At 43.2% G+C, this 25,676-nt stretch overlaps 3 protein-coding genes across 4 annotated transcripts in view; 2 read left to right on the forward strand and 1 right to left on the reverse strand.

The window, feature by feature from the left end:
* cgref1 (cell growth regulator with EF-hand domain 1) overlaps nucleotides 1-10,068 on the forward strand; it is a 15,318-nt gene extending 5,250 nt beyond the window's left edge. The window contains exons 2-8 of the mRNA XM_061671002.1: nucleotides 350-719; nucleotides 2,661-2,757; nucleotides 3,017-3,091; nucleotides 4,410-4,474; nucleotides 4,594-4,718; nucleotides 4,828-4,929; nucleotides 9,533-10,068. Coding sequence (XP_061526986.1) covers nucleotides 350-719; nucleotides 2,661-2,757; nucleotides 3,017-3,091; nucleotides 4,410-4,474; nucleotides 4,594-4,718; nucleotides 4,828-4,929; nucleotides 9,533-9,814 — 1,116 coding nt within the window. The 3' untranslated portion in view covers nucleotides 9,815-10,068. The remainder of the gene's footprint in view (nucleotides 1-349; nucleotides 720-2,660; nucleotides 2,758-3,016; nucleotides 3,092-4,409; nucleotides 4,475-4,593; nucleotides 4,719-4,827; nucleotides 4,930-9,532) is intronic.
* Nucleotides 10,069-11,283: 1,215 nt separating this feature from the next.
* efcab2 (EF-hand calcium binding domain 2) lies at nucleotides 11,284-14,959 on the forward strand. 2 transcript variants are annotated; one of them, XM_061667027.1, is made up of 7 exons: nucleotides 11,284-11,424; nucleotides 11,558-11,627; nucleotides 11,908-11,980; nucleotides 12,565-12,641; nucleotides 13,249-13,291; nucleotides 14,073-14,139; nucleotides 14,241-14,959. In XM_061667027.1, the coding sequence occupies exons 1-7, from the start codon at nucleotides 11,400-11,402 to the stop codon at nucleotides 14,357-14,359; spliced, it is 474 nt and encodes a 157-aa protein (XP_061523011.1). In that variant the 5' UTR covers nucleotides 11,284-11,399; the 3' UTR covers nucleotides 14,360-14,959. The 2 variants fall into 2 exon arrangements, 1 of the variants encoding a protein (XP_061523011.1); XR_009767417.1 differs by lacking the exon at nucleotides 14,241-14,959 and having other exon boundaries at nucleotides 11,392-11,822; nucleotides 11,908-13,291; nucleotides 14,073-14,123.
* Nucleotides 14,960-14,971: 12 nt separating this feature from the next.
* adpgk2 (ADP-dependent glucokinase 2) lies at nucleotides 14,972-24,893 on the reverse strand. Its single transcript, XM_061667040.1, has 7 exons — nucleotides 24,423-24,893; nucleotides 22,823-22,982; nucleotides 20,071-20,261; nucleotides 19,882-19,978; nucleotides 19,679-19,815; nucleotides 19,456-19,592; nucleotides 14,972-17,669 (listed from the first exon to the last, which is right to left on the reverse strand). Exons 1-7 carry the CDS (start codon nucleotides 24,616-24,618, stop codon nucleotides 17,112-17,114), a joined length of 1,476 nt encoding a protein of 491 aa, XP_061523024.1. The 5' UTR covers nucleotides 24,619-24,893; the 3' UTR covers nucleotides 14,972-17,111.
* Between the last annotated feature and the right edge of the window lie 783 nt (nucleotides 24,894-25,676).

The raw sequence follows: 25,676 nt of genomic DNA on the forward strand, positions 1-25,676 counted from the left end.
GTTAGAGCAAATCACGTGATTTTTCTTCTGCTTTGAGGTTAAGCGGGGTAATAAATCAGGCATTTTTTAAAAAAATCTTTCTTTGAACATGATTTGAAAAAAATAATAATAGAAAGACTAAATATCGAAATTTATGGAAAAGGAGGAGCCTAAGCTCATCATTCATGCCCAGTATGCCCCTATCCGTTAATTCCAAGTGAGAATATTAATAAATGCCTACATTATATATGACGTTGACTATCTACAGTTCCAGCCGTTCTTAGAGCTTAACATTGAAAACAACACAAATAATATCAGTCTCCGCAATGTTGTGCAGCGGAAAAGAAAACATCCGGAAGATTGACAATAGGCACCTTCCCTTTTTTTCTTTTGTGGACGACTCCAAACATGGAGGCTTGATGCATTTTGTGTGGTGTGCGGGAGTGCGCCCAATGTAGCGAAGCATTTCTGCGGTCAACTTCTCGCAACTGGGCGGAACCCTCCTGTCACGCAAGCCGTGAAACCAAATCCCGAGTTGGCGTCAAGACGAGCGGAACGAGCTGGATCTCGCTGTGGACGTGGCCGACGGCTGTGCGGATCTTCCACGTGGACGACAACGCGCTCACTTGCCATTCCGGTGCAGGCAGGCGGCGGCCGGGAGCGCGCGTCTGACGCAGTGCAGAGCCCGCGGCGCGTTCACGTGCCAGCAGCAGCAGCAGCATCAGGGGGCGCTACTACCGGTACGTGAACGCCACACTTCCCAAATAATAGCTCACCCTGAATGACCTCTCTGTCCTCACTTCAACTGGCGTGACAGGTACGTGAGTGCGCGTGTGCGTCCGTGCGTGCGTGCGTGATTGTTCTCCTCCACGTCTTCTGCATCGCACGTTAGTTGACTTTCCTGCAACGCATTCATGCTCATGCTCACTCTTTCATTTTGAGACAGTCGCTTCGTGGAACCGGTTTTTCGTTCCGCGCGCTCGCTCACCGGTGGTCACAACATTAGGGACACTTGCGCACGCTCTTGGGAATTCCAACACAGAGCAAGTGTGTAAAAAGGTCTACAGCTACTACATATGATAGATACCCTTTGTCGTACTAACTGCTCGACAGTGGTTTCTTTTACTTCTTGCTTCCTTTTGGGCACAGTTGGTTTCGAATGGGAAAGTTAATATCACTCCAAAGTGCCTTTGGTGTCCTCGTCAGAATAACTTCGTCGTCACGAAAATGTAGCAGCATCATGAAACTCTGAGGTCTTATGAGCAGTGCTCAAACATTTGCACGCATAATTCTCTTAAAATGGGTTCCCTTGATTTTAAGAAACATTTTCAATTAGATGTGTGTGATTTGGGGATGTGGATTAAGCTGTTAAATGACACAAAGTGACAATTTCGACATGTTTTTATTAGCCATGTTATTTGATGAATCATGTATATTCTATTTTCGAAATCGTATTGAACATTTTCCGTGTTCTTGAAATTGCTGTCCACCTTGTCATTATGGGGCAACTGCCCCTTTAAGAAACTCTATGCTATTTTCAGTGACATTACTACCAGTGTATAATGCGCATTTTTTACCCCCCAAAATTGTCAAAAGTCAATAGTGCACATTATACACGGGAAATTACACCAATTTTGTCTTTCTCCGGTGAATAGTTACAGAAAAATCCTCTAAACTTATGTTCCATAATTTTCACAATAAGTGTGTAGTCAGATGCTGTCAGGCTTAACATGTCCATTCTGTCATAATTGATATGAAAGCCTTTTAGACATTCAAAATATATCTGTTTAACACTACATCATCAGCTTGCTAACCGAATCGTCTTATGCCGTAAATGCTAACATGAGCCAAAAATGTCCACCCTGTCATCAAGCCCACACACGGTATTGTGTGGGGAATGACTGGGAGCTTGGCCAAAATTGATATCTAACAGCATCGCAGCTAGTACAATGAATATGAAGTTCAATGGAAAATCTCAACTTTTTGGGGGTGAAATGGGGACGTCTCAGAGGCATATTACGGCGATTGAATAACTTAATCTCCTTCAAATATAAACAGCATTCTAAATTATTCAACAACCATCGCAAATTGCATTTTTGAACAAAATAAGATATAAATATAAATAAAAAATAATTGTATCAGGTAAGGTGGTAGGAGGTTATAGATTCTTATACCACATAGCTTTGTTAGTGGTGACATTATTGCAGTGATTCTCAACTGGGTGGGTCAGGACGCAAAAGTGGGTCACGGACAGCTAGTAACAAATTACATGTATTTGTACTCTGATTTTTTTCGGTACAGAAAGGAGAAATTGTACTCACTTGTGCTCTATCTATCCGTTCTCCATCTCGATTTATCCTCACTGGGTCGCAGGTGTGCTGGAGCCAGTCCCAGCTGACTCCGGGTGAGAGGTCACTAGTTTACTCCGTAAACAAATACAGCGCAGCTCAGTCTCTGGCGAGCGGGCGTCAAACGTCTTTTAAACAGTATTTACAAATATACTGTACATGTGTTTTCAGATACTTTTTTTTTAAACAAGCAAAACAAATTTTTATTTTCCTTAACTTCTATAAATGCGGGTCGTGACTTTGCAACAATTAAAAAAATGCGGGTCCCATGGTGACAGCAGTTGATAACCACTGCATGATAGCATATCATTACATATAAGTGTGTTTGTTTAGGCGTGGTCATGGATGCGCATCTGAGTAGACTGGTCCCTTCAGTTCTGGTTCTGGTTCTGGTCCTGCAGGTTCACCTGTCCCAGGCTGCACCTCAAAGGTAAACCACATCATGTTTTCATTGCAGTAAGTGCGTGTTGCTAAGCTTTGCAACACTAAATGGTTTATGCAGATGTTTTGAGGGTCTTGTCAGTTTGTACGATAGTATTTATACTGTAGAATTGTTATCTCCGCTCAGTTCTGCATTTTGTGTTATAGTCTAAAAGAAGATCATTTGGGTGGTACACAGAAATATTTGCATATTGGCTGGGAAATGTTTAATTTATCTATGCATTTTCAACTGCACAATATATCCACAGGGCGAATCCAGAAAAACCTTACCCTGATTCCAATGTGCTGACCAATCCTTTTGGATCAGGAGAGGAGGAGCGAAGGTAATGGACACAACAACAACAACAACAACAACAACAAAACTGTCAGTAGATAACGTGTGTCAGTGTGTATGGACATTACTATTTTAGTGAGCCAAGCATCTATCCTCTGGTCACAGTGGACTTTAGCTGCTGTGTTGTGAAAATAATGTGTCCTCCTACACTGATAAGATTACATGTGCTGTACGGATTCACATTGCAATCTTAGCTGAAATGAATAAGTTTCGTTTTGTCCAATCTTATCAAGAAGAGAAACTGGCAGATCGTTTTGCTTTTTTTTAAATTTTTTATCACAAATTATTATTCTGTCACATCTGACCTCTTCCAAAAAATGCTAGTGTTAATGTTTACACTCACTGGTAAAGCAACATTTGGTACACTGGTACACTCAATGTTAGGTACACTTAATGCACAAACAGAGATAAAATACCACAATTTTACTAAAAATGTGTGTCTTTTTTTAACACGTTTGCCTGACTTTTCTGAGGTTTACATCTCAGTTCCGGGCTTCCATGTAGCGTGTGTGTGGTCATGCTTGTGTGGGTTTTCTCTGTATAGCAACTTCCTCCCACATTCCCAAAAAGATGGAAATTAGTTTAATTGAAGAGTAAATTGTCCACAGGTGGGAATGTGAGTGTGAGTGGTTATTTGCAGGGCTTGGCGTCGACATTAACACCTGCCAAGCCGCCTAATGTGGGTGAATTTCAGCAGTGGTAGGTAACACCGCCACTCCCACTAGACACATCGGCGAGGTGAATTTTATATGTACATATATTAACTGTAGTTTTCTCAAATGCCATCTGTACAGCAAATCAATTGCAATGTGAGACTACGACACTGCAGCTCCCAGAAGCACTGTTTTCACACAGTGTTTGCTCATTGGTCCATTAGTCAAGCCCCTCCCACCCACCCCATTGACGCTGAGTGTCGAGTAACTCTGGGAAACCACTAGCCACAGTGGCTGGTGAGCAAAAAAAAAGTACATTTCAAGGCTTGTTTGTTCGTCTATATGTGCCATGTGATCGTCTGGTGACCAGTTCAGGGTTTATCCTGCTTCTTGGCCAAAGTCTGCTCGGGATAGGCACAAGCTCATCCGTGACCCTACTGAGGACAAACGCTATAGAAAATGAATTGGTGGATGGAATGTTTATTATTGTGGTTGTAGTTTGTAGTAGTCATCTATTTTGTATCATACTGAGAGCTGTTTGTAATATATGCTACTCTTAACAAAAATACACATACCTGTTTATTCTTGTCACACCACTTGTGTGTTTAAAAATATGTGCGCGTGTGTGTGTGTGTGTGTGTGTGTGCGCCACAGGTTGCTGCAGCGTTACATTGAGTTAACAAGAAAAGACGGTGTCAAGATCAACACGCGGGATGAAGGTAAACATCAGCACCGATTCAACTTTGACCTTCACAGGGCTGACCGAGTAGACAAACGACACTAATGTTAAAAATGTCAAGTTTAATAAGAACTTAACTTATCCTTTCTGTTTGGTCAGAGGTGTTCTACCTGTTTCGTCTCTATGACTTCGACCGCAGTGAACGCCTGGACGGCTTGGAAATGATGAAGCTGCTGTCTGACTACAACTCCCAGCATGCACCTGAGGACCAGTCCAATGACATGGTGAGGAGTGACTGCATGTGTGTACCATGTGTGACCACAAACATTTTTATTTATTTTTTCATTCATAAGAGTTTGATAAGTTTTGTTGTTGTGGCGGTGTTGTGTTCAGGTGGTGTCCTTGGTGGATTTCCTTCTTCAGAGTCAGGATGTAAACAAGGATGGTCTCCTGGCCCCCTCGGAGCTGCTCTCTTCTCCATTGGTTCACACAGAGGTAAGCACAATACACACTAATTGCGTATTACATTATGACAATACACTGTAAGCAGAGGTGGGTAGAGGAGTCCAAAATTTCACTCAAGTGTGAGTAGCGCTACTTAAGTAAAGGTAAAATAGTTACTTGAATAAGAGTAAGTATTCAGTGAAAAAATGACTTTTGCACTACGAAACTGATGAGTAATTTCATCATCATCAAATCATTTATTTAATCAGAGCATGGGGGGGGGGGAATGCAAATTGCAATGCAGAAATTGCCTAATATCACTTTAACAAAACAATAGTACATTTCATCTTCATAAGATAAATTAATTAATTAAATAATAATAATTAATAAATTAAGGAAAATTCAGCCATGGTCACAACACAACACAATAGGCTCACCAAGCAGAGATTACTTTGAAAAGAGGAACAAGGTAGCTTAGTGCGTGACGTAGCTGTTCTTTAAGGTCATTGTAAAAGAATAAATCCATCCATCCATCCATTTTCTGAGCCGCTTCTCCTCACAAGGGTCGCGGGCGTGCTGGAGCCCATCCCAGCAATCATCGGGCAGGAGGCGGGGTACACCCTGAACTGGTCGCCAGCCAATCGCAGGGCACATACAAACAAACAACCGGTCGCACTCACAGTCACACCTACGGGCAATTTAGAGTCTCCAATTAATGCATGTTTTTGGGATGTGGGAGGAAACCGGAGTGCCCGGAGAAAACCCACGCAGGCACGGGGAGAACATGCAAACTCCACACAGGCGGGGCCGGGGATTGAACCCGGGTCCTCAGAACTGTGAGGCTGACGCTCTAACCAGTTGTCCACCGTGCCAAAAGAATAAATAAATAATAATAATAATAATAATAATAAACAAAACAATTGAAGGTGAGGTCAGGAATGTGGCTCTTCTGACTCGTTTGTTTGGCTCACGTAAATTAGTAGTCTTTGAAAAGGTTTCGTTTTTTGTGGCCGCAGAGACTTTGGCTGAGGTCATGTGACTGCCTCACTAGTGGTTACATGGGATCGGTGAAACAGAGTTATGTGACAGCGCCCGAGGCGGACGTCTCTTTGAGAGACCAAAACAAAGCGGTAACGCAAGAGCAATAGGTTAAAAAGTAGCGAGTGGAATGTAGCGGAATGTAGCTCTGTGTAATGGAGTAAAAGTAGTGTTTCTTCTGAACAGAAATACTCAAGTAATAGTAAAAAGCATGTTGTCAAAGCGGGCCTGCACCCATGGGGCCCGGCTGGGCACAGCCCGAAAGGGTAACGAGGGTCCCCCTTCCCATGGGCTCCCCACCTGTGGGAGGGGCCATAGGGGTCGGGTGCAATGCGAGCTGGGCGGTAGCCGAAGGCGGGGACCTTGGCGATCCGATCCCCGGCTACAGAAGCTGACTCTAGGAACGTGGAATGTCACCTCTCTGGCAGGGAAGGAGCCCGAGCTGGTGTGTGAGGTCGAGAAGTTCCGACTAGATATAGTCGGACTCGCCTCCACGCACAGCTTGGGCTCTGGTACCAGTCCTCTCGAGAGGGGTTGGACTCTCTTCCACTCTGGAGTTGCCCACGGTGAGAGGGGCCGAGCAGGTGTGGGTATACTTATTGCTCCCCGGCTCGGCGCCTGTACGTTGGGGTTCACCCCGGTGGACGAAAGGGTAGCCTCCCTCCGCCTTCGGGTGGGGGGACGGGTCCTGACTGTTGTTTGTGCCTATGCACCAAACAGCAGTTCAGAGTACCCACCCTTTTTGGAGTCCTTGGAGGGGGTGCTGGAGATCACTCCCGCTGGGGACTCCATCGTTCTGCGGGGGCACTTCAATGCTCACGTGGGAAATGACAGTGAGACCTGGAAAGGCTTGAATGGGAGGCACCGCTCCCTCCAATCAGAACCCGAGTGGTGTTCTGTTATTGGACTTCTGTGCTCGTCACGGATTGTCCATAACGAACACCATGTTCAAGCATAAGGGTGTCCACACGTGCACCTGGCACCAGGACACCCTAGGTCGCAGTTCGATGATCGACTTTGTGGTCGTGTCATCGGACTTGCGGCCGCATGTCTTGGACACTCTGGTAAAGAGAGGGGCGGAGCTGTCAACTGATCACCACCTGGTGGTGAGTTGGCTCCGATGGTGGGGGAAGATGCCGGTCCGACGTGGCAGGCCCAAACGTATTGTGAGTGTCTGCTGGGAACGTCTGGCGGAATCCCCTGTCAGAAGGAGTTTCAACTCCCACCTCCGACAGAACTTTGCTCATGTTCCGGGGGAGGCGAGGGACATCGAGTCCGAGTGGACCATGTTCCACGCCTCCATTGCTGAGGCGGCTGACCGGAGTTGTGGCCGTAAGGTGGTCGGTGCCTGTCGTGGCGGAAATCCCCGAACCCGTTGGTGGACACCAATGGTGAGGGATGCCGTCAATCTGAAGAAGGAGTCCTATCGGGCCATTTTGGCCTGTGGGACTCCTGAGGCCGGCCAAGTGGAATGCAGCTTTGGTGGTCGCTGAAGCAAAAACTCGGGCATGGGAGGAGTTCGGTGAGGCCATGGAGAAAGACTTCCGGACGGCTTCGAGGAAATTCTGGTCCACCATCCGATGTCTCAGGAGGGGAAAGCAGTGCACCATCAACACTGTGTATAGTGGGGATGGGGCACTGCTGACCTCGACTCGGGACGTTGTGAGCCGGTGGGGAGAATACTTCGAAGACCTCCTCAATTCCACCGACACGCCTTCCCATGAGGGAGAAGAGTCTAGGTTCTGGGTTCTCTGAGGCGGGCTCTCCTATCTCTGGGGTTGAGGGCAAAAATCTCATCCACCCCCGGGCCCCGGGGGTGGATGAGATTCGCCCGGAGTTCCTCAAGGCTCTGGATGTTGTAGGGCTGTCCTGGTTGACACGCCTCTGCAACATCGCATGGACATCGGGGACAGTGCCTCTGGATTGGCAGACTGGGGTAATGGTCCCCCTTTTTAAGAAGGGGGACCGGAGGGTGTGTTCCAACTACAGGGGGATCACACTCCTCAGCCTCCCTGGTAAGGCCTATTCAGGGGTGCTGGAGAGGAGGGTCCGTCGGGAAGTTGAATCCCAGATTCAGGAGGAGCAGTGTGGTTTTCGTCCTGGCCGTGGAACAGTGGACCAGCTCTACACCCTCGGCAGGGTCCTCGAGGGTGCATGGGAGTTCGCCCAACCAGTCTACATGTGTTTTGCGGACTTGGAGAAGGCGTTCGACCGTGTCCCTCGGGTGGTCCTGTGGAGGGTGCTTCGGGACTATGGGGTACCGAACCCCCTGATACGGGCTGTTCGGCCCCTGTACGACCGGAGTCAGAGTTTGGTCCGCATATCCGGCAGTAAGTCGGACTCATTTCCGGTGAGGGTTGGACTCCGCCAAGGCTGCCCTTTGTCACCGATTCTGTTCACAACTTTTATGGACAGAATTTCAAGGCACTGGGGGTCCGATTTGGTGGCCTCAGTATTGCATCTCTGCTTTTTGCAGATGATGTGGTTCTGTTGGCTTCATCAAGCCGTGACCTCCAACTCTCACTGGAGGAGTTCGCAGCCGAGTGTGAAGCGGCTGGGATGAGAATCAGCACCTCCAAATCTGAGATCATGGTCCTCAGTCGGAAAAGGGTGGCGTGCCCTCTCCAGGTCGGGGATGAGATCCTGCCCCAAATGGAGGAGTTCAAGTATCTTGGGGTCTTGTTCACGAGTGAGGGAAGAATGGAATGGAAGAATGGGAGGAGACCCCGGGGACGACCCAGGACACGCTGGAGAAACTATGTCTCTCGGCTGGCCTGGGAACGCCTCGGGATCCCCCCGGAAGAGCTGGATGAAGTGGTTGGGGAAAGGGAAGTCTGGGCGTCCCTGCTAAAGCGACTGCCCCTGCGACCTGACCTCGGATAAGCGGTAGAAGATGGATGGATGGATGGATGTTGTCAAAACTACTCTGACAAGTAGAAGTTATTTAAGTAACTGTCATGGACTTAACACTGCCAGTCTTCCCAGTCAACATGGATATTTGACTTCTCAGGCCGTCAATGGCAGTGAATGTGTTAATGTAGCGCGTTACTACCACCTCTGACTGTAAGTAATAATAAATTTGTATTGTTTCTTTGTATGGTGCTTCACACTCTGCAGGTCGGGTTTTTGTAATTTTGTTGAATTAATAGCATTTTTAAATTCAGAAGGAAAAACTGTATATGATAACAATCCTAATTTCTAAAAATATTGCATATTTAATTTAAGTGTATTAATTATATTTTAGAGTTTTATTAAAAAAATATTTGGAGAAGAGATTGGATTATTTGTTATTATTTATATAATTTAGGTTTTAATTAGTGATTTGTAAACATTTGAATAATGACTATTAAAAGCAAATACAATGAGAGAGACATCGAATTTTAGAACTTACATTTTTGCATTAACAAAATGTAATTATTCAAATTGCAACCATTATAAATGATACATGAGAGCGACATCATCGTGGTTCCAGCAGAATACATAATTGTTTTCCCCTGTTAGATTGACCTGTTATTATGTACTGTATTTCATGAATATAATAACATATAATAAAATTACATAAAGTGATCTTATTTGACCACTGTAACGCGACCCCGTCTGCTTTTCTACTGTAAAGAAGAACAACAACATTCCTGTTGAGGATCAGAGGGCGACATTGGACGAGAGGATGCCAGACGTCGACACCAAACAGGAGCAAGAAGCAGCCAAAGAGGAACCAGAAGAGCCCGGGGAACATGTTCAGCCTCATCAAGATGAGGGGCAACAAGAAGTTAGGAAAGAAGAAGAATCCTTACAGCATCTAGATGAACACAATGGACAACAGGTCCCAGAACATTTTGCAGCAGAGCAAAGACATGAGCAGGAAGTGCCTGCGCATCAGGGCCAACCGGAAATATGAACACACACACGCACACACACACACACACTGCAGAAGACTGATGGCACACTGTATATGGTTGTTTATGGTTAAATACTGTCTTGGTATATACAGTATACTCTGTGACACCACTTCTTTGCAATATTTACACAACAGGAGCAGAAGAAAATATTATTTTAATAATGTATTCAAACTAAAGCCACAATTAAGTTAGATAATCATTTATAAACATTCTTTTGTACAATTTCAAAATTAAATAAAAAAGTACTAAAGCATGCGCTATGTTGAGTGTTATGCAACTTTGAATTTTTAAAACGACAAACATGGTTTTCAGGATGTTCTTTCTTGGGAAAGTTACTGCTTCGGTGTGGCGCACCTAGTAGGTGTTTGCATTGTGCAGTGAAACTGACCAATGTCTTCTTCAACGTGTTACTTGACAATGATTGAATGATATGAAATATCGGCCAAGTCTCAATTTTGTAAAAACTAAAAGACAGAATTAGTGTGGAGGATTTTAGTGTGACTGACTGCTGAGGTCCATTCTGCGACATAATAGAACTTCCACTTTATGAGCTTCAAGTTTTTAAATATAGCTGTCTGAAAATATGAATAGAAATATCACATTTCATTACATTTCTCAATTCTGTCTGTGTCTGCATTGGAAAGTGTATTATGAATCGGTTTACGAATTGCTGTTCTTGTGCCCCTTAAACTCTTTTCTGAACCATTTATACAAAAATTACAACTTTCACTTCTTCTACCTTTCTTCCCCACACCATCAAAAGAAACGTTTTGCACATATGAAATAGTGAATTCATTAGGTACACAGTCTAATCCCACTGAATACTGTATACAAATAAATACAGGTGTGCATATGCAAAGGAAATAATAATATATCAAATTGAAACTTTTTTACAGTGGCCCTCAGTATGTGTAAATCAAAAGGAAAGCTGCTACAAATAAGTGAACTGATTTGCATAAATGCATAATACATATTCATTGCATAAATTCAAAAGTATATCTTTAATAGATCATGAAGCATCATAATAATAATACATTATAATAATGAAGAATATGTCAAACAGTGTAACATTATACAAGAGATGTAGCAATTACGAAAATAAAATAAAAGGTTAGGAAATAGATTGAGCAATCAATTTCATTCGTGATATCTTCAATCGATACTTCTGTTTCAATAATATAAATAAATAACAAAATCATTTTTATTAAAATTTTCAAGCAAAGGATATATATATATAGTGAGTTAAATTCAACCATAACGTTTTGAATACAGAATTTAATGAATTAAACAAAATAATTCATCGTATGCTGAAGGCAATTTTTCTTTTTTTCATGATGAGAATTCAGATTTTCAGGGCTCGAATTCACTCCGTGACAAAACGCAAAACCACGTGACGTCACACGGACGTCCCGAAAGTTGCCTTGAGAACCTCGCCGGGTTTTTGATTGGTTTTAATTGATGAATTGTTATTATTATTTTTGTTGTAATTTTATTTTTATTTCAGTAGCAGTATTTTCGTTACATTTCCCCCACAAAGCGCGTGCCTAATTTTGGTTGCCAGGCGACCGTGAAACAACAAACAAGATGGCGGACAACGCGCAGAGTGCAGGTTTGTTCCGTGAAATGACCACGAAAACCGGCGTCAAGATCAAGTCAACCCAAATGAATTCAAGTAGAGTTAGCAAACTAGTGTCAATGCAAACTAAGACTAAGCCTTTATTTTATTTTTTATTTTCTCCCAGAGGTGGAAAAAAAGATTCGAGCAGCTTTCGAAGCGTTTGACTACCAATCAAACAGCACAGTCGATGTCCGGTGAGCTCCATCTCAAACGCAGAACACAGTTTTAAAAACGGAATTTTTCTTCTCTGGTCCTCTTCGTTTCACTGCAGACTCAATATGCTGTCTCGTTTGCATAAAATCAAATACAAGACGCGTCTATAATGTATTACAAAACCAACACCCAGTGATTATTGCATAATTTCATGACATATGAAGAAAAATTAGAAGGTGAGCATTATATTTACGTCACTTGTATTACACGAAATCAAATGAAAATGTGAATGCAAAACCTTTTGGGTTTTTTTCTCCCCAGTGAGATTGGCACCATCATCTATTCTCTGGGCCGCTTCCCCAGTCAGGCAGACCTGCACAACTTCATAGCTGAGGTCAGAACCCGCGTTGATGTATACTCTTTCATTTAAGAAATCATCTCGGGCAAGCACATCCTGGCGCAGTTGTGAGATTCGGGGGGTTCTGGGTTCGGATCTCAGCTCCGGTGTGGAGTTCGGTATTCTCCGGGTACGGGACTCCGACTTTCTCCCACATCCCCAAAACACGCATGTTCAGATAACTGACGACTCTGAATTGTCCATAGGTGTGAATGTGAGTGCAAATGATTGTTTTCTCCCTCTCTTTGTAATATTCTAATATAGCCACAGCAGCCAGGGCAATCCGCTTTTTCCTTGAAGAATTGTGCTCTGTTGTTTGTGGTTAAATACAGTATACGTGGAGCCTCACAACATGGTTTCCCGGAAAAGAACACCAGAGGTTGCAATGTTTCCATTGCAGTTAGTATGTGTGCAAGGGTCAATCGCCAGGTGTGCAATGTGAGTCGCCGACTGCAATTTGTTCGCAATTGTCCGGTTCAGTCACGTTCGGCTTTCGTCGCCCGGTGTGCGGCGGGCCTTCAATCCTCACCCCCGATAGACTCCTTATCGCTGCAGTTGAGTAACTACATTTACCAAACCAGGTGGAAGAGGACCAAACAGGATACATCCACCTGGACCGCTTCCTCCCCGCCATGACCAAAGTTCTGATGGAACACAAGTAGGATGTCTTTGATAATATTAGCGACCATGTTATTGAATCTCAACGCGGGTCGGGACAATTGGATGGCTCCATCCTTGAACGTATACGCCACAACATTAGGTACACTTACACAATCCATTGAGATCTGATAACAAGAACTACATGAACAAATTTTGTCTTGAAAGATAGCAAGAGATGCACAGTCATAGAAGACCACAGTGTAGCTCACCAGGCTTCATCCAATTGTGTACAATGTGTACAATAAAGCTCTCAGTATGAGTCAGCGCAGTTATACAACTGCAATAATAAACATTATGAAATAAATTGAAATAAGTCGTGTTATCGAACTTCAGAATTTGTTGTTTAACAACTTCTGTTGACTGTCATTACATTGTGAAAGTGTTACCTAATGCTATCAAGGAGGGCATGAGAACAGGGAGATCGCTGTACTTAAAAGCTTATCATTATGTGTGCTGTATCCTACCCAAGCAATTAAAATAGCTCAAAGTATTGTGCTCGCTAATGACTAATGGTAGTACTCGCATTGTTCTGGTGTCATCACACCAACGCTGGTTGGACTGCTCGAGCGTGTGTGCGTGTGTGTGTGTGTGTGTGTGTGTTGAAGGTTCCCTCCCATCTCTGAGGACGTGCTGCTTCAAGCGTTTGAGGTGAGAGGGCCTGCGTCTTATTCACACTGTTTGGCTTGCATAAAGTTGTGCTTGGAAACATAGTTACACTAGTCAAACCAGTTAAACAACTCACAGTTCACTAAGGGTATTTGTTAATTACTAATAAGTGTGACATAAAAATTAACAGTTGCCCAAATCAAGCACGCTCACACATTTTGGTTCCTTGCTCTACAACTCTCCCTATGCACACACAAATACACGCACGCACATTCATTTCACATTCAATGAAATGAAAGTAAAAGTATACAGTACTAGTGAATTACCATTTTGAATGAGGACAAATAAGACTATACAACTGAAAACAAACAAAAAAAAGACTAAATTTACTCCCTAAAATTCAATATTTAGCCCCATAAAATTATATAATTGTTTTAAAAGTATTTTGTTTTCCATTAAAAATATTAACAATTTTATATTATTAATTATAATGACGCTTGACGATAGTTACAGTATAAAAATGCTGTTGGTATGACACACCTTTATTTATTCATAACCATTTTATTACTATCATTACCTTTTCAGCTGATTGATTGGGCGAAATCTTGTGGTATCCATTTGGACTTGTAACCAAATATGGTTCCTTGTCCCATGGAGGGTTGGGCTCAACTTCCCTCACTTTAACTCTGTCGAGAACACTTACACTTACAACACTGACTTGAATGGTGTGACTACATATATAATGCATTGTGTAATCCTCACATAAGACCATATCTAATGTAATGAGGGTGCTTAAAAAGTGTTCTCTTAATTATGTGTTGAGGTTCTTGACAACGAAAAGAAGGGCTCCTTGGACCCGGATGTTCTGTCGCAGTACATGATGGATGAAGGTAGAGTATTTTGTTTTCTTCAACACAAGCAACATTCAGTCATAAATTTCAGGTTTTATACTTTATCCGTGACCAGCGATTTGCATGTGTGTCAACAACAGGTGAGGCCTTCACTCAGGAGGAGATGGACGAGATGCTGACAGCCCTCACCGACCATGAGACGAACCTCATTTACAGCAAAGACTTACTCAACCATCTCATCCTGGACCCTGAAGTGTAGACCACGCCACAATATGTGTGATTTGTAATCAATGTACATTACTGATTTACTTGGTTTTCAGCAGGGAGTATTTAACGACAGCTGTTTGTTCAAATGTTTCTACAACCCCAATTCCAATGAAGTTGGGACCCTGTGTTAAATATAAAAACAGGATACAATGATTTGCATGGGACGTTGACGTTGTGTTAAACATAAATACATGTTTTAATTGATGTATAACACAACATCCCAACTTCACTGGAATTTGGGTTGTATTTAAAGTAGCAGACCTGTCATATTCATCCTTACCTCTTAAGCATGCATTAATATGCCTTCTGATAATGTACATAAGATGCATAAATCGATTGAAACGGGGAATATATTTTGCAAATGACGGGGTGATCAGACTAGAACCGCAGACAAAAGCATTCACAAATGTGGAATTAAATAAAGAAGCATAGTTCATGTCTGGGACTACTTAGTAATTTGAAGCCACTGAAGCAGGACATAAGTTGGTTAAATATTCACTAACCTGGTTAAATATTCACTTTTGTAATCAAATATGACGTACATTAGTAATGGTAGGCAACTGAGCATATGAAATAATAATAAATAAATAAATAACACATCAAATGCTGTGTCATCATTTATTCTCAACTAATGTTTCATGGAGGAGTTAACATGCATGGAACAGTTACAAATTGCTTTAGAACATGAACAATGAAAATACCTTTAGAATGAAGATAAAGTGATATGCTTGCAAACAGTTCTATCAGGATGAATTCAGGCTGATATTCTGCCCAAAAAAAATAAAACATTGAAACATGACCCGTGAGCCTATTTCCCATCACGTTGTATACACATTGAGGCACGTTTTGCCCGAAAACATCCCCTTTCCACATGAATAAAGAAAGGCTCATTTAACTCCATCATATATTCCTACCCCATCATAAGACCAAAATGATGAGGTAGCTTATTTTCAAGGTAGCTTATTTTCTCTTGACCTCATTCCTGTTGCATTGTAACATGATACACGTCAAACCGCACATGGATTTCATTAAAGATAGTTGTAGTGGTGGAAAGTAGTGACGAAATATGGGGGTTAGAAGGAACGTTGAATGTGCAGTGGAATGTTCTTGGGGGCAGTCCTCACTGCTTATTTGGTCCTTAAAGATAGAGACACATGCACACATGATAACATAAACATGTAAAACAGAAGTCAAGGGATGCAAAATGATAGAAAATTCACCATCTGCAGTGGTCTCTTGAACGCATTTTTGTATTATTGCATGGCGAGTGACAACATTAAAAGAAATAGCAGACTCAAAAGTCATACTTTCACATATACTGGGATCATCTGGAGGTTCCAGCATTATCTTTCCAATTCACAGCAATATGGGAGAAGAAAGGATTTCAGTTGTGGCCTTTGAAATAGAACTGGATCAATCTGCTTGGCCCCTTTTTACTAAATGTTCAATTACTTGACACAAGGTTTGGTTCATTGTATCCAACAGATAGTTTGATGAAATGCATTGCTGCTACACAACTGGGGCAAAATGCAGTGGACGACTTTGACTGCAACCAACAGGCGCTACTGGTTCACTTAACTAATTTGCTGTCTGGAAGACATTAGGAGGATGGACATTCCATTCCTTTAAAAACAATAGCTAAAAACGTTTTTTTTTTTTTTTTTTTGCATAATTGATCAATTACATTCAATCAAATGCCCATTTTACCAATGTCCACTTTTCCGTGTCGCTATTCTGTACCCACGGCATAGACCTGAAATGAGTGGGTGAAGTCCACCCGCCAGTTTTGGGCCCTCTGAAGCCGTATCAGAGCTGCGACAGAGGCACGACTGTGTGACCAAAATGCTTCTGTTGCAGCAATGGTTATGGGATTTGCGTGCACAGGGGGCATTAGATTGCAAGAGACTCTGCATTTAGTGATTGAATTTGCCCTGGATAATTAGTAGCTTGAAAATCACTCTTGGCCCCAAGGTTCTATATGGCTCACTATGCTCTGGTCCTAACTGAATATGGAGAACGGAGGTCAGTCAGATGACTTCAATGACTCAGCAAATATGGCAGAATGTTGTTGAGTAGAAGTGATGAGGAAGACACAAGACTTCAGCTTGAAAACAATCCATCCATTTTCTATAGCACTTATCCTCTTGAGACACGAGATCATCTAGAGCCTCTCCCAGCAGACTTTGGGCAACTTTGGGCGAGAGGCAGGGTACACCCTCGACTGGTTGCTAGCCAATCGCTGGGTACAATTAGACAAACAACCATTCACACCAACAGCCAATTTAGAGTCTTCAATGAACTTATCAAGCATATTTTTGGGAATGTGGGAGGAAGACGGAGAAAATCACATCAGGCATGGGGAAAAGCATGCAAACGGAGCCCGGATTCAAACTCCCAACACCTCAGAACTGTGAAGCGCATGTGCTAAGCACTTGTCTGGCCTGCTGCCAGCTCGTAAACCAAACAACTAAAAATAGATCGAGGGCTTGCAAATGCACATTTTTCTCATTCAAGGGGATACAACCCATAAAGCACACATTCAGTGAGAGCTTCCTGAATAGGTCTAGAAAGGAAAGACCCAAACCTCTACAATATATTCTGTTACCTAATTTCTATCACTTATCTGAGTGGTCCGCCACGTTAGGGTTAACCTGACAGGCACTTAACCTGAGTCAGTGCCTGTGTTCCAAGATGATCAGAGTCAAACTGTGTTGTTAGTAGCAGAGAGAGACAGTTTGATTGCTTTAGATCTGCAGCACCAGGCCAGCACCTGAGATGTTGTCTCCTCCGCCAGCTGTCTGGTACACCTCGGTGCACACGAGCACGGGCGCCACGCAGATCTCGTAGTCGTCCTCCTCCCAGCAGCTGACGGGCCGGCTTTCCTGCAGGGGGATGCGCTGGCTGCCCTCCCGCCGGCTGACGGAGAACGAGTCGTCCATGATGAGCCTGGCTTTGCTGGGATCGATGTCGTCGGAGCCGCACACGTGGCGGTTGGCGGTGAGCGAGGCCTTGGCGGTGGCCGACATGGTGTTCTTCCACTGGGAGCCCCGGGTCACAATCATGGCCTGAAAGGCTAACGTGTGCACGTGGAGGCGGGTCAGGGGCTTGCCCCACGATTGGGCGTCGTCGTCCTGAGCGATGGAGTCTTTGTAACGCTGGTTGACCATGCGGTAGACCTCCCTCATCTGGTCCAGGACGGTAGCCACGCGAGGGTTTGGGTCGGAAAGTACTGTGATGGTGGAGCCTTTAAGGAGACTCAGCAGGTTGGGAAGCTCCTGTTCATTCATTCCTAAAGAGTCCGCCTGGGTGAGCAGAAACACGATGACAATCAGCATACTGTATACACAAAATTCTAACAATATCTACGGTACTGTGCAAAGGTTTTGGCCCACCATTAGATTGTTAGAAAGACCACATTGTTTACATGCTAGCTATCATTACGTTTTAACTCATGGATGGCTGTTTTTTTGGTGGTCGTTGGATGCACCTCGTGTGAGGCAAAAGTGAAAGTAAAAATCAATGTTTTGTTTTCTTCCCTACAAGTGCACCTATCAATTGCTCATTTAGTCAAACTTTGCAGTTACAATCCGCCTTTATTTCCTCACGCTCATTTTTGTGTGTGAATGCCAAAAGGAGAGGTTTCTGACGTTCACCGTGTTAAGTGCTTTTTGTATAGCATACTTGTTTACTCAGGTGTGATGTCATGTCATTTTGTGCAAGTGTGTTATCAGGCTAGTATGCAAGCTAATATAATGATGAGCCTCATTCTAAGGTGCTTGGTTTGTGTTTAGGTATTCAACTACTGAATACAGTGATTTATTAAATTGGGTTCACTATTGAGTACGTGTGTTGTTGAGAGAGGCATGGTGTTGATGCCTTGCTGATTCTCCTTTGTGTTACAGACCACAGTAGATAAACCAATCCAAATGGAATACCAGCCAGTGTTCTTTAATTTGAGCACACTCATCTGTACCTTGACAATCTGAACAACTGAACCCCTGGAGACATTGTATTGGATCTTTTTTATAATCCTTTCTGTTATAGATTCTATGTTATAGTTACGCTATAATAACCTTATGAATGCAATGTCACTTAGAAGTGAGCAGACCTTCATCAACACCAAACTGGAAACAAAAGTGAAAAGATGTGTCATTTTTGTGTTTGTTCATGGATAATGATGAACAAACAGTGCCATTTTGATTGTGGGAAACATAATGTACTAGAAAAGGATAAAGGAGCATGGAGGTATTTTTTTATTTTTTCGCCTTTTCAATCACTTTAGTGTGAGTGGAAGAATCCACTCCAGAAGAAAAATGCCACAGCGTATTTATTCAATAAACCAATGTCTTACATAATTGTCACATTACAAAGTCTGTTAACTAAAAAGAAACAAAAAAAGAAAACAACATTTTTGGAAACATTGTTAAAACTAGAGCATTGGTGTGCGCTCTACTGACTGACATTTTTAGAAACACTATGACTTCCGTATTTTCTGACTACATTTTCAAGTTCGGCCCATCTGCTCTTATGACCTCTGAAAGCCTTTGTTGTCTTTTGGCATCGCATCAGTTTTTCACGCTGCCGTCTCCAACGCCTCACCATCGATTCGTTAACGCCAAGCTTACGTGCAGCAGCTCGATTTCCCTCCTGGATGGGCAGATCGGTGGCTTTCAACTTAAAAGCTGCATCATAAGCTTTTCTTCTTGTACGTTACATGACGAGTGTGAAAAATAAAAAATATTTTGCGTTCGTGCGTGTCGTGCTGCATTTTGCTTCAAGCGCGCCAATAAGTAGCATCGTCGTCTTCTACACGCTGGAGGCATCTGCGCATGCCCAAACCCGAGTGCATTATTGGAAACGGTCATGTTTTAAGCATTACGATCGAACAGGTTCCTGTTGTACGTTTAAACAACTTGGGCCTGTCTTGTTTTTGCACTTATTGCGCCCCCTGATAGCCGTTAACGAAGAAAACAAAACTATATTTTAGCCGTATCGTTACATAGGCCGCATGGTTCAGAGCGCGGGAATAAACTAGCGGCTTATAGTCCGGAAAATACGGTAACTAAATTAAATGTGGAGTAGGCGTACTTGAGGGATGACGTAATGAAGCAGATCTTCCATGATACTCTCTTCCACAAAACTGGCCATCTCGAAATGGACACCGAGCGTGGGAGAGGAGGTGGCCAGCACTTCTGCCAGGCGGGAGAGCAGAGAGGCACGCTCACCTGATGTAAAGGACAATCGGAGGCGGTCATACAATGAGAGGCGACACTCCAAAACCAACCAAATTTCTTCATCCAATTCATTTTACCAGACTGGAAAGGAAAGTTGTCCATCATTTGTAAGCCACCCACGACCAGAAGGTCTGGATGAAAGTCTTTGAGCTTTTTGACAAACTCTTCCATGGATGCCAGATAAGGGTTATGGTCGTCACTGTGGACAATGTACCTGCACACAGATGATAGGTCAACTTATCGTGATGTCAATCGGTGCCTATTATCACCTATGATGTACCTGTTGGCTCTACGGGAGGAATAGCGCCCCCACTTTGCACCAGATGGATACTCCAGGATGAGATGTATGTCGGGCTCTTCTACGATGTTGCCTGCAACTGGAGAAATACCAATGATGATACATAAAAGCAGTTCAAACACAATAAAGTTAACAGAATACTAGAAGCTTTTTGTGTGTTTTGTGTTATACCAGTGATGTGCTGTGAAAGGACATCAGTAAAGTCTGGGCTAAAGCTTCCCCCGAGCAGCACGTCACATCCCTCGTTGGCCATGCGGCCGGCCATGACAGGGGCATTGCCTCCCACCGACCATCTGTTTCCAGGTAGGTCACGGGAGGCCTCAACCAGCTCGCTGAAGAGCGTCTCATTCAGCACGAAGCGCCTGCGAGGTCGGCCAATAACAACACGAGGAAACCAAAATGACAAAGCTATTTTGAGTCGTCACGGTAATTAGTGTCCCCTGTGGAGGAATGTAAACCAAACTACTGGTTTATTGTCAATGCGCAACGTATTAGTGAGCAGGAAACCACTTTTACTTTTCACATAGACTAAATTAAAGAACGTAGGGATAGCTACAATTAAAGTAGCCTGGTAAACCTAACATGAACCTTTAAACATAATGTGATTTTAAAAAAACATCTGGAAAATATTTAATCTGGATTCACCACTTTGCTTGGCAATGTAGTAAAAGCATCTGCCTGAATCGGAATATGAACGCTCAAAAGCGCCTTCTGTATTTAATAAGGGTACCCACTTACATTGTCTGTTGCCACACCGGCCATGAGCAGTGACAATGCTCTGCTTACACACGGATCGCTGCGATTGCGCATCATCCTCTTCCGCACACAGATGTCTCCATACGAGACTGTCACTGCGCTGTATTTAAAGGGAATGAGAGGAGCCGCGTTGATTCGACATGATTAAAATCGGCTTTGACCATGCCCCACGGCACACACCTCCCTCTTTTAAATACGCCGGTTTGCGCTCGTCTGTGAAATGACCAAAACCAGGTCTAATTCGCCTCCGTGCAGATTTATACTGCCCGCCACGCCGGATTTACATCAGTCACGAAAATAGAGCTCTCAATCGCAATGTGATGGAACACAGAGCATGTGAGGGAGGTACGGTAAGTCAGGAGGTGCCCGGAGGTCTTTGCAATATAAGTGACAAAACTGCTCTCAAGCTTTACAAATCCATTATGCACGCGCGCGCACGCACACACACACACACACAAACTCTTGTACACAACCTCAAAGTATAACACACAAAACAAGACCTACACAGCAACTATATATGACAGAACCCCACATAGACACACAGGCACAGTGCTTAACACACCAAGAACAACAAAAGACCTCAGCAACTACCAGCCACTATGTAAAGCACGAATACAACTACAAACAAAGAGGAACCGCTATGGTTGTACGCTCCTGAAGCTGTACAATTTAATTTCACCACAATCTTCTGCAAAAATAAGTGTCCAAGTCACAAGAAATGTTAAAGTTTACGCATTCACGCAGTAGCTTCAGTGTAACATGGGAGAGTTCAGTTTAGCGAGCATCAACAGCTTAACCCTGTATGTTTCTCTTTTTTCTTCCGGGGAACATTTATTCCAAAAGAAGGAGCAGTCTCAACAAGGAGTGAGAAGAAAGTGAGAAAAGAAGAGCGTATACACAAGAAGTTACATGAAATAAGCAGACTCACAGTCAAAGCGGTAACACCTCAGCAACGCCACATTATTACTTTTCAATCGAAGTTAATTTGGAGTGTTAGTTTGTTACCGTTAATAATGTTAAAATTAAATGTGAAACATTGCCTGCAAAGTTATAATAAATGTTTTATGAGTTTGACTCTGTAACGGATCGCAGCAAGCAGCAACTGAAAAGCCTGGTGCGCATTCAATGGACCCCCAATGTGCTTAATAGCTGCTTGCAGCTCTACTTCCATGTTGGGATTTTTTTTTTCTAAAACCAAACAGTGGAATGGCCATGCATGACTATGATCGACTTTAAATGAATACCTCTCTGACAATGTCAATCAAAATTGAGTATTATTATTGTTTTAGAGGCAGATTTTATTTTTCTCTCATTAGGCTACGTTTACACTTTGTTCCCGGCACCGTTTAAGGCCACCGTAGATAGAACCGGATGACTAAGACGATGCAGGGCGACAGGATAGACAAAAGTGACAGGCAATGATTACAGTGGATGCCTGGAAATATTTTTAAGGTGTCACAACATTTGCCATGGCAGTCACAGCGCGGATGAGAAACCGAGTCAGCCGGAGTAAAATGGGGTGCAGGCAACGAAACCTGACAGAACATACAGTAATAGGGCATATCAAATCTTGGAGGCAGTCCATAGTGGGACAGGAAGCATATGTATTTCCCAGCATCTCTCACCTGCTGTCTACAACGCTTCTAAAGCTAAGCCATATGTTGAATTTACCTACAATGCCCACTGTGGCAAATCTGTTTACAGTGATTAAAAAACAGGAGAGAGAAAGAGAGAGTGAAAGAAAGAGCGTGAGAAAGAGAGAAAGAGAGACGGAGAGAGAGCATTTTCTAGAAATGTCAAAGCTGTGTGAATTTTATATGCGAATAAGACGCTTTTTGTGTGTGCATGTTTTAGGACTAGAGCTAGATTAGCGAATTAGTTGTTGAAAGAAAAAGAAAATGATCAAACTTTTATTGAATGGCAGTATATAAGTGCTCCCCTGCGTTGACACTGACTCTGCAGCCAGGTAGGGCAGGAGCTTCGTTCGACTCTGTCGGGGCAAAAAATATGCTCCAAAGCTGTCCGGCATCCAGGTTTCATCCGTAAAAATGGACAGATCGTGAAAAAACTTGAATACGAAGTTAAAATCCCACACCACGCTACGTTTCGGGCCGCCAGGAACGTAAGCGCACAAGCTACTTTAATTGAAACCTTAATCAGTGCTTACTCTGCCGCAGCGCCTGGTCCAAAGAAGTAGGCGAAGCTCTGAGAGAGCTGCTCAGCGTTTTCTATGTAGTCGTGATGTAGAGGCTGGTCGGCAGGCACGAGGCTGATTTTATTGAGCAGCGTCACACCGTCCACGAGCAGGTCCACACATCCTCCAAAACCTGCAAGAGCATCAGCAAAGGGATGAATGTGCAACGTTTGTGAAACATGATGGCAATGTTTATTATTAGGCACAGAAAAACACAGACCTGGGGATAAGTACAAGAGTAAGCAGTTCTGATCGACTTTAGTAGAGAGACATCCCAATGTAAAGAGACACATGCTGTACATTTGATGCCACGTAGAAGCTTCAATTGACCATCAGAAGCACTGATTAGACGTATGATGTAACTAGGCTGACGTGGGATGTGATCCTAACCCACACTAGTTACTAGGCACAGGTATCAATTTGGCTGTAAGTGGGCAAAGGTTGGAGATACAGGATAAGAACGTGATAACACTTATGACACCCAAAGACACCAAATGTCTGAGTTTCAGGGTGTGATAAAAAGATTACTATTTCAGGGTAGAGCTGTGTGATATAACGATACATATTGTAGATCAAATATAATCCTCTATCGTTGCTCAGGGTTGGGCATCGAGAATCGATTGGAACCGAGACTAATGTGCCGGTTCTCCCCGAATCGTTCAAATTGAAAAGTTTCGTTTCCCAGTTTCGATGCCTAGTCTGCCGACTAGAAGAAGTGGCGAAAACCAACCAAGAAGAAAGCGCACGAAGACGTGCTTGTGCCCAACCGCAGTGGCGGCGAACAAAAATGTGTCTTAACTTTGTTCAAATGATTGACCAGTCGCCTCAGTGCACCACTGAGTGGAATAAGATTATTTTGTGCAAAGGAGGCTTCCACGATCTGCAGCGTCTGACGCACTCCGAGCTTCAGTGAATTGCAGTTTTAAGGAACACTATCAAGATATATATCGTATTGGGATATAAAATTAACGATATCTGGATCTTATGATAATTTTTTTCTCTCCATATCACGCAGCTCTATTTCGGGGTTTACCTACATTTTTGTTCTTGCAATGTCACACATGGGCAATCTTATGGGGGAGATGAAAAACCGTTAGAGGCAAATTCCTGCATCCATTATGGACATTTTAGCACCTTGTAAACATTCTAATGTGCGATTAACAAAGCCTGCCTTGACCAAATTTGGGGGGTCTGACCGACAGAAAAGAATGCTCGTTCTTTGACAGTCCTGTATATCATTTAAAGTCACCATTTAATCACACCACTTGGCAGGCGGCATTTGTGCGAGTTCCACTTCAATCCGATGAAATGACACACTTGATTTAGCCACATTTTTGTGGGTTTCAGGTTTGTGCCAAGTTCCCATAGTAGATTTCACAGCCAAACTTCTCAGGCATCAACACAATATAAAAAAAAAAAAAAAGTAACACTTGGAATTTAGAATTGAAGAAAATAGTCGGCAACTAAATCCATAGTTGGGGAAATTTCATTGCAGTAGCCATTTGTTGACGAAACAGAGTTAATGTTAGCAAAGTTAAACGTAATGACAGGAGCCAAGTGTGCTAGCCCTTACCGATAGCCACCTTCGGCCGAGCGACGTGTTTCACTCCAACTTTGCTCTCGGCGCGCAGCAGCGACGACAACACCGTGTCCAGCCGGCCGTCCAGTACCTCACTGCCCGGTGACCGAAACCAAATGGCCAGAATAACGACCACTAAGGACACCACAGAGCCACACTTCATCCACGAAGCCCTGCTGCTCCCCTCCATGGTTCCCAGACTAGCTTGACACTGTTGACAGGCTCTCGTCCCTCTCTCTCGCTTGAAGACGTTCCAACTGAGCGCCTAAATGGTTGTTGGATTTCTATCCCAGGGTGTCCTGGACGTACTATAATGATTGCATTGGTTACATCCACACTCCACACGCACTTAATATTTATAATTTGAATTCATTTTCAGGTTCATATCCCTCTGTTGTAAGTTTGTTTTTGTCCATTCGTTTCAAAATCCACTGTCGAACATAGAGCTGGTGACTAAAACTCTGGGGAACAAAACAAGCATACCCTTCGCCGTCTCTTAAGGGGCGTGTTTTTTTCTGACAACAAGGCGGAAGTAGCGTTAAGAAGACTAATGCATGTGTTTCGAAAGATTTTCTTCTCCAAAACGTATTTACATGATATACTAACCTATTTGAAGAACTCAGTTCATCTCACGAGCATACTGTATCGAAAGTCACGAAACAAGGTTGTTTGAGACTTTGTGGAATTCAAGTTGTGAACGTTCACTAATTATGGCGTACACCATTGGTGTCACCCGCAAGGCTCGCGGGCCAGATCCGGCCCGCCACATCATTTTATGGGGCCCGTGAAAGCAAATTACGTGCCAACTTCCATAATTCTTGCTCAAATAGGTACCAAAATTTCAAATTGTCATATGTAACAAATACACTGAGATATTTTAAGCATTTCTTGTTAGCAAAACAGTTTTAACAGGAGCTTGAACAATGGTTCAAAAACACTATCCTTCTGATTTCAAAACTATCCATCCATCAATTTGTTATGTACTGTATATGTTATAACATGATGAGGCGATTAAACAATTATATGGTTTCACAGTAATAACGGGCTATACACTGCCAGATCCAATTCTGGCAATTAATGTTGCATAGTGCAATCAATATGCTATATTCATGTTTTAGAAAAGTTTAGTTTTTAAGGAACGGGAGCTTTTGTAAAGATGGTCACAATTGTGACTACTGACCAAGTAGCACTGATAGCATGCAACTGCAAACTGCAAATTCAAATCTACTTCCCCAAAACATTAATTTG

The sequence above is a fragment of the Phycodurus eques genome, chromosome 2, assembly GCF_024500275.1.
Source record: "Phycodurus eques isolate BA_2022a chromosome 2, UOR_Pequ_1.1, whole genome shotgun sequence".
In the NCBI taxonomy this organism is placed as follows: domain Eukaryota; kingdom Metazoa; phylum Chordata; class Actinopteri; order Syngnathiformes; family Syngnathidae; genus Phycodurus; species Phycodurus eques.

What these genes read in the sequence shown, in the direction of transcription:
- adpgk2 (XM_061667040.1), bottom strand. Translation starts at nt 24,618, where the DNA reads ATGGAGGGGAGCAGCAGGGCTTCGTGGATGAAGTGTGGCTCTGTGGTG. An exon ending in TCGGCCGAAGGTGGCTATCG is followed by an intron (nt 22,983 to 24,422) that starts GTAAGGGCTAGC and finishes ATGCTCTTGCAG; the next exon opens with GTTTTGGAGGATGTGTGGAC. An exon ending in GGACCAGGCGCTGCGGCAGA is followed by an intron (nt 20,262 to 22,822) that starts GTAAGCACTGAT and finishes CCGACCTCGCAG; the next exon opens with GCGCTTCGTGCTGAATGAGA.
- efcab2 (XM_061667027.1), top strand. Translation starts at nt 11,400, where the DNA reads ATGGCGGACAACGCGCAGAGTGCAG. An exon ending in AACAGCACAGTCGATGTCCG is followed by an intron (nt 11,628 to 11,907) that starts GTGAGCTCCATC and finishes TTTTCTCCCCAG; the next exon opens with TGAGATTGGCACCATCATCT. An exon ending in TGCACAACTTCATAGCTGAG is followed by an intron (nt 11,981 to 12,564) that starts GTCAGAACCCGC and finishes TTACCAAACCAG; the next exon opens with GTGGAAGAGGACCAAACAGG.